Source organism: Notothenia coriiceps, unplaced genomic scaffold (genome assembly GCF_000735185.1).
Source record: "Notothenia coriiceps isolate Sejong01 unplaced genomic scaffold, NC01 NC01_scaffold00013692, whole genome shotgun sequence".
Lineage (NCBI taxonomy): Eukaryota > Metazoa > Chordata > Actinopteri > Perciformes > Nototheniidae > Notothenia > Notothenia coriiceps.
The window spans coordinates 1-8606 of record NW_011346393.1 but is presented as its reverse complement, the minus strand read 5'-3'; the positions used below and the strand labels follow the sequence as shown (position 1 = coordinate 8606).

Below are 8606 nucleotides of genomic sequence, written 5' to 3'. Positions count from 1 at the left end.
TGGAGAACAAAAGGCAGGGAAAGCAGTAAAGTCGATTCTTCATAGCACAGCCACACAGCCAGTCTTTTTTTTGGTACCACTCAGTTTGAAACAAACGTGTTATTTTCTGTCCGTTAGTTTGAAGAAGGTCCTTAAGCTCAGGCATCGGGTCTTCCATTGTTTATCACTGCTTGTTTTGATTGAAAGTCCAACTTTGAGAAATGTTTAAGGGTAGATATAAGGTTTTCCATTTTTGAAGTCCATTTGGTGGGAGTAAATCCAAATCGAGCGATTGGAATCATACATAAATCACATTTACAACACAGATAAGTGGAGACATTTTATTATTATTACTATTTAGTTTTTCTTTAGTTGTTTTTCCGTTACATTGGAGTATGACAGGTGAGGCTCTGCCTCCCCTGACTGTCCGTCGCTGATATCAATCAATGTTAAAGTGGACCTATCATGCTATATTTGAATAATATAGTGTAGGACCATACCTATATAAGGCATATTTATATTTTTTATTTTTCAAAATACCAAACAGATCATGCATTTTAGCCATTCCTCATTTCGCTCAATTTAACACTGTCTTTTCATGGGCTGATTCTGTGAGAACAGCACCATCTACAGGCCTGGCATATGTACTACACCGTCTTTAAGAGATTTGGGTATGGAGGAAAATGGAGAGGGTTGTGTTTTCTGACACTTGGTGAGTTCCCTGGAACACCGGGGACACATATTCATGTATAAAAGACGTACAAAAGTGCATTTTGCATGATAGGTCACCTTTTAACTTGGAAATCCACAATATTGATATTTGAACTCAATAACATTAGGTGACATTATTGTGGCACATCAGTAAAGCCTTAAATAGAAATATATAAGATGGCAGACATATTTGAATGCATTTTAACTGAACAATAACTGAATGAGTTTGTTTCACTCTTAGACCAGGGGTACCAAATATATAAAGTCTGCTGCAATAAGTACATTCATTAACTGTCTCATCGATGTTTGTCTGAATTCATAGGAATAATATGATTGTTAATATTATCATATCAGCTGTCAATCACTGTTATGATGCAGCTATTACCATGTTGTTCAGCAAAACGCCTCACAAACAGATTAAGATCCAAAGCTTTAGTGCGTTTTGATTCAATGCTGAGTACAGCCAAACTTGACAGTCTCTTCTCTGTCATTGTAGACCGCAAATATCTTTTTCATTTCGTCTACAGTACAGGTCCGGATGCTTCTCGTTTTGCGCCGTCCTGTTCAAATGAAATCGCCGCCAATCATATTTCCACGCTCGCGCCGGGGGAGGGGTTACAAGGCTCGTGCCTTGCACACGGACATTAGAGATTTTCTCTTATAAATGTCCGATGAGCCCAACGACCACTGCCCCACTGCCTGATATCATTAGAAAGCTAGGAATTTCCTCTTTCCAACAGTGTATACAACTCAAAATGTGTCTTCGGGTCAATGCGACTGATTTCGATAGAGCAATAAAAAGTGGATTTTATTTAGCTTTTTTCCACGGACCACAGTTTGAGAACTGCTGCTCTAGGGGGGTCCGGGGGCAAGCTCCTCCGGGAAGATTTTTTTAAATATTGAAGTTAAAAGCATCAATCTGGTGCACTTTGAGAGCAACATTAGGAGATCTATGGATACATCTTCACATCTTCAAACACTCGCTCGCTTAAACAAAATACGCTCCTGCCACACACACACACACACACACACACACACACACACACACACACACACACACACACACACACACACACACACACTCAGCCGAGCTTGAATGACACACAAAGACCCAGCAGTAGTTACTGTACTGTATCATATTATTTTCGAATGCGCTATTGACTGTATGATCAGTATGCCAGATGAATAGATCGCCACTGGGCTTTCAACTAAAGACACAGCCACGCAAAAACTGTGGAATTTGTACAGCTCCTTATGGGTACTGCAATTTGTGAAGTGCCGGAGCGCTCCGTCAGCACTACACCCCTGCCAGACGAGACATATACCACGCGATGACACATTAGGCTCGTGTTGTGTTCAAGGACCCAGACCGTGGCCAGGAAAAACAGGCACTCGCTTGTTTAATTCTTTTGCAGTCTAGATTTTTTTAATTATTTATTTTTTGCATGTGTTTATAAATTACCTCGAGGGCGGTATCAAATGGCCTCACGGACCGGGGCCGGAGGTTCCCCACCCCTGATCTAAAGCATTTAAACAGTATTCCAACCATACTAATCTTGTTAAATTAAAATGGCTCCAACTATGAATTTAAGGATGTTCTAAGCTTCTTCTTCAATTTGTATCCATAAACATTGAAGTTTGAGCTCCAGGCCTCACTGATGTACACAGCACCCCCCTCCTCTTTTCCAGTTGTAATTTTGTTATTTCTAAGTAATCATGGATTCTCCGATACATTGGTAAAATTGGTTAGGAAAAGACTTAGGACATGAATACTTTGACTATTGGACCGCAGCTCGCAGTTTCTCTGGAGATTTTTTGTTGTCATGCATTGAAATAACAATGGTATTATACTAATATGCTAACTTAATGTGATTGGATCCTTCTCCACAGACAAAGCTACGACATCAGTATTGTTGCCCAGGTGGACCAGACGGGATCAAAGTCCAGCAACCTCCTGGACTTGAAGAATCCCTTTTTCAGGTGAGGGGGTCTCCTGAGCTCAGAAACACTCCTTGATCTCAGCTCCATGAATCATGTGAGAGGGGAGCGCTGTCCGCCTCGCCCATGTTAAATGTGTGTGTATGTATCTGCAGGTACACAGGCACTACCCCCAACCCCCCTCCCGGCTCACACTACACCTCCCCGTCTGAGAACATGTGGAACACGGGGGCCTACAGCATGGGGCAGGGCATGGCTGTATCAGGTGAACACACACAGACACTGCTGGAAGTCCATGTGTTCACAGTGGGCACAGCTTCACCGCTTCACGCTTATCGTGGAGAATAGTCTAGTTGCCAGCTCATATTCCTGTAGTGAACCTGGAAATATTGAGTTCAAAAATGGCTTGGCCGATTTGGACAGTTTGAGTGGTTTTGGCGGGTTATTGAGAATTCTTAGTCTATTTCTGGCCAAGAAAGTGGCCATATTTATACCCTCGGATTTTAATACATTTTGGGTCCATTTTGAAGGTTTAGGAGGCTCTGGATCATTTTGATTGAACAAATTGCTTATTTATTTGAAAGATAATTGTCCACAGTAGAGGTAATCATTTCAATTTGTGCTCTATTTTCAATGTTTGCAACACTACTCATGGTAGTCAAAATCAGCCCAGCCGGGAGTACAAATATGGCCACTTTCTATTTAAAACGGCAATTGTTGATCCTGAAAATTTCAGAAATGACCCCTAAAACCACCTCAACATTTTCCAAATCAGCAAAGTCTTTGTTTTACTATTGTTTACATAGGCTATAATGCCATTCATTTCAATAAACGCAACTAATGCTTAGTGTGCAAATTGCCCAACATAGGCATGTTAGCATCCAGCAGTTTCTATGTTCTGGGGACCCGTACTATCATTTCTAACAGTAACCTTTGGGGTAGTCAACATTTCCATGTTCACTATGTTGGCAACCAGACTATAAGTGGATCATATTTTAATAGTAATACGCTTTCAGCCGCTCTCATCGATTTCAAAAGCGCACAACGAGATGCCATCACTGTAAGAACACTCCAGGGCGCGTCTATCATGTTTCCAACCCAATTTCGATTTAACCACGCCCACTTCAGCATCGACGTAGCTCAGCGTGATTGCTTATGGACGTATACCGAGAATATGCTGTTCCCATGTTAACAACACAGAAGTATTATCACGTCTGCTCTAGATTGTGAATAAAAACTGATGTGGGCCGCTATATTTAATAAATGTAGTGTCAAGAGGAATATTTAATATTCTCTAAGAGTGTTGGAAAGTAACAAATTACATATACTCAAATACTATACTAATGTAAAAAATGTGACAAACAAGGCAATAGGCTACAGATTGTTTGCTTGTTTATTCTTCTTAAATCCAGGGTGAATTAATATTAAAAGATGAACTAACATTTACTCAGCTGTGCATAACTGTCATCGTCAGTCATATATATATATTTTTTTAAAGCGCTATTTTTGATCAATTGCCTTTGTAAAAAATGCTCTATGAAGCGACTGTAGATGACAAATTCATATTTCGTGGGATGAAAATCCAAGGCTGACTGAGTCGATGCTTTCATAATGCAGCAGTGGGCGTGGCTAAATCTAAACTGGGTGGGGAAAAAATAATTGATGCCTTCAGGACTTAATTTTCCGAGGATAAATAATATTTACAGTTTTGTGCGCTCAAATCCACCGCACACACACTTATTTTTCAGCGCGACCTGGGCACATCATTTTACTTTTCTAATGTTCTCTAAAGAGCACACGTCCCACAAAGACAGATGAAGGACGATTTAACATCAGGAAGTTACTTCAATTATTATATTGATATAAATAATCCAATTGGTTTGGTGAAGAAGTTTATGTATACCTAATTGGCTGTACTATTAGCTGTTGTCTGCTAAATTTTCACTCAGTTATACAAGATCGATCACTTCGGGGTTCCCTCGTCTCAAAGTTAAAGTTTTTCTTCATATGTTTTTGGTTAGAAGCCTGAAATAGGACCTGTGGTTTATACAAGCTGAAGAGATTTTCACATTTATCCTACGACATAAAAGATGTTGATAAATATACCACTGGTGAATGTCTTTTGTCAAGGCAGTTGCAAACAAGTGACTGAATAGAACTGAACATCATCACACTTAACATTAGCTGCCTTTAGCTTAGCAGTGTTGATGTGAAGTTATGCGACCATCATGTAGTTTATTTATAGCCTAACTTTAGCTAGTTATTCTGGAGATTGTAATAACGCTTCAACTACATAAAAGTGGTGTTATATGTATGTGAGGACAATATATTTCCTCTTAAAGCTTGAATGCGCCCCTGTGAGCGGACGTTTACTGACTCTCCTATTTTGCTGATTCTGGCTGGAGATAGTTTATTGACAATGGTTGTATACACTTCAAAACGAGCCATAACCGTGCGCGTTATTGATGCACTGCGGTACAGATAGCACTACAGACAGAGCTCTGCAGTCATGCAAGCTTTCATTTCACAATTTCAATAAAATATAAATGCACATGCCTGGAGTATGTCATTTTTTATAAAGCACTGCATTTTTTCAAGCTCAATAATAAATAGATTATATTTGATGGACATTTCCCATTTGTTCTGTAAATTATTAGTTTTTTCTTATGGAAACACCGACTCGCTATAACTACACAAAAGTACACAAAGTCACTATCTACACAAAAGTACACAAAGTCACTATAACTACACAAAAGTACACAAAGTCACTATAACTACACAAAAGTACACAAAGTCACTATAACTACACACAAGTACACAAAGTCACTATAACTACACAAAAGTGGGAATAATAGGCAGGCTACTAATACAAACATGGAGTTATTTAAAATATCACGTTAGCTCACCCATAACTTTAATGTCAGGTGCCTTTTGTCTGCCTGTATGAAGATAAAAGATGTTGGATTTGTTATCCAATGAAGCGCCAGCATAGTGCTGCTCAAGCAAAAAATCCCCATCAGCTCTCTATTATTTCAGCGTCTGTCTCCATTCTTCTTTATTTTCTTCTTTTTTATTATTACCAGTTGCAACCATTATTAACGAGATAACATACTGCCACCTGCTGGACCGGAGAGTGTAGCACAAGATCTTGTCCCTAGATCTTTATTCATCTGTCTTTATCCTGTCTTTGAACAACTTCTGTGAGTAAAGGGTGCAGTGATACTGTTGTAGTGTGGTCACAGCTGTACGTCTACAGATAGTGTCTCGGCCAATCTTTTTAAAGGACCAGACGTGCCTGTTTTATAATCTTGAATTAAATCCCACAGTCTAACGATAGTTTAGCAAAAAGTTGACTGAGTTTCTGGATTGCAGGAATGTCAAACCTCCTTTATGTGGCCTGCGAGAGTTTGCAAAAACAAAATGTGCACATCAATTATATGCCGCTTTACATACGTACAGTGTCCATAAATTACATGTCCCACGATGCATCTCGTTTTGTGACTACTGAAGCTTTTCAGGCGTTTTCTAGCAGCAGCACTCCAGGCAGTGTGCTGCTACACAGCACTTTTTAAATTATTACTTTAACAAAAAATCTACATCTACACTGTAAAGCAAATATGTAATATTATAAAGAGTAGATATATTTCTTATAGTCTTGAAGTTACCACCAGCCCTTTGAGGGTAACCATCATTGAACTTGGAATTTGAATTTGCTATAGTCACTTTTATGTAAAAGCATAAATTTTTACAAGAGTCTCGATTTTTTTATAGGGTCTTAGTACTTGAATGTTATTTATGTCACTTCATGTTTTTAAATTGCGGCTACTCATTGTTAAGCCACAGTTGTGTACTTATTTGTCTTTTTTATTGTATTACTAATGTGTTTTTTTTGGTGTTTTTTTTAACCTGCTATGCCACTTTAGCTGTAGCACTGTAATTTTGTGTGTTTGCTGTGGGACTTAAAAATATTTCTGATTCTGATGCTACTGTGGCCTGCCATGCAGTTTGAGTTGGCCCCCCCCTGCTCCAATATCATAATAAATCCACCTATTGTGCAACAGCCATCATGTTTTGCGTGATGTTTGCCCTGAATCCCCCCTCCTCGTAGCTTCCCATGTGGCTGAGTTATACCACTGCCTGTCAGGATGTGTCTGTATGAAGTGTTGATGGGTGTGTCTGTGTCTCCTCCAGGGATGCCTGCAGCTTATGACCTCAGCACAGTCATTGGCAGCGGCCCATCAGTGTCTCACAACAACCTCATCCCCCTGGGTACGAACCGCACTCCTCCTGACTTCTCTACATCTAATGGTACTTACAGCGGTGCGGAACACGCGTCTCCAGTGAGCACTGTTCACACGGGGAGGGTCTCATCATATTCTCACTGTGCTCACATGTTGGGAGATGTTGTTTAAAGGGATTATTGAATGTGAAAAATGCGGTGTGTTACTAATCACAAAGCCTTTGTGGAGGATGGTGTCATAATTTGATGTCTATATTGTATACCTTATGCATGTATTTTTATTACATATACTTCAAATCACAAACTTCTTTTGAACTTTTACTGCCATATCATTACAGCTTACCCCATCTTTAGTTTATGCTTTTAATCTAGCACTGTTTTCTTTTAGGACTTCCCACTCAATGTAACACCTTCAATTTAACTGCTTTCAGAGCTTCGGTTCCAACTGAAATTAAAACTTTACCACACTAGGACCTAAGCATTGTCTAATGTCTCGGCTGTTAAGTGTTAGCAGGGGGCAAACTAGCATGTGAAAGTGTTTTTAACAAGTTTTCTGACAGTTATAAGAAACCCGTCTTCAAGTCTGTCATTTTGAACATATTTTTGGTTAGATGCCTGAAATAAGATATGTGTTTTATACAAGCTGAAGAGTTGTTCACTTGTTGTTTTATGACACAAAATGTTTATGAATACTCCACTGGTGAATTTTTGAAGCTTTATGTGTCTTAAAAAAGGTGGTTGCAAACCAGTGACTGAATAGGACAACAAAATTCATCAGTGCCAACATTAGCCGCCTTTAGCTTACCGGTGGTAACGTGAAGTTATGCGACAAACATGTAGTTGGTTTATAGCCTAATGTGAGCTTTTTAATTCTGAAGATTGTAAGCTTCAACCATTACATAAGTGGTGTTATATTTAAGTGCGGACAATGTATGTCCTCCTAAACTTAACACTAAAGTATCATAAACCTGTGAACCAAAAACCTCAAAGCTTTTTGTTAATGGAAACAAGGACATGCCATCTTTGCGCCTTTTGCTCAGAACAGGAAGCTACATGCATAAATGTCTGTTTTGATCCTGCACACATCATTAATGTCTGCTTTCCTCTCCGATTGGTCACAGTGAACACCGGCATTGTAAACCACACCCACTCCAGGATGGGCTCCATCATGAGCACAGGTATTGTTCAGGGTACGTCTCCCTCGTCACTTTCTCAAAAACCCTTCATTCTTGTTTGCAATACGTAGATAAATCGATAGACACTTTATTTATCCTAAATTGGGAAACAAATTTGTCCCAGCAGCAGTGTTTTCAAGCATTACTTGAGTTAAAAATATTTAAAAGATAAAATAGGATACAGATATATTAAAGGTCAATCAATCAATGTTTATTTATATAGCCCAATATCACAAATGTTACATTTGTCTCAGTAGACTTCACAGTTTTTACAGAATATCAGTATGACAATACGACACCCTCTGTCCTTAGACCCTCACATCGTACAAGGAAAAACTTCCAGAGAAAACCCACAGTTTAAAGGGAAAAATGGGAGAAACCTCAGGGATGTATATATTAAAATAATTAACAATGTATATTAACGTATATACAAATTCACAATAGAAAGGACATGTATCACTAGAGTATCTAAATACTACACAATATAATGAAAATACTGTATAAATTGAGTACCGTACAATCTCACTAATCTCACTAATATATATATATATATATATATATAT

General features: G+C 38.8%; 1 protein-coding gene across 1 annotated transcript; it reads left to right on the top strand.

Moving 5' to 3' along the window:
* Positions 1–2580: 2580 nt before the first annotated feature.
* On the top strand, positions 2581–8110 carry LOC104948098 (histone-arginine methyltransferase CARM1-like; the record flags this gene model as incomplete). The annotated part of the gene is made up of 4 exons (XM_010774260.1): positions 2581–2670; positions 2784–2893; positions 6820–6936; positions 7990–8110. Coding segments are annotated over 4 exons (438 nt in total), but the record flags the coding sequence as incomplete, so codon positions are not given.
* Positions 8111–8606: the final 496 nt, after the last annotated feature.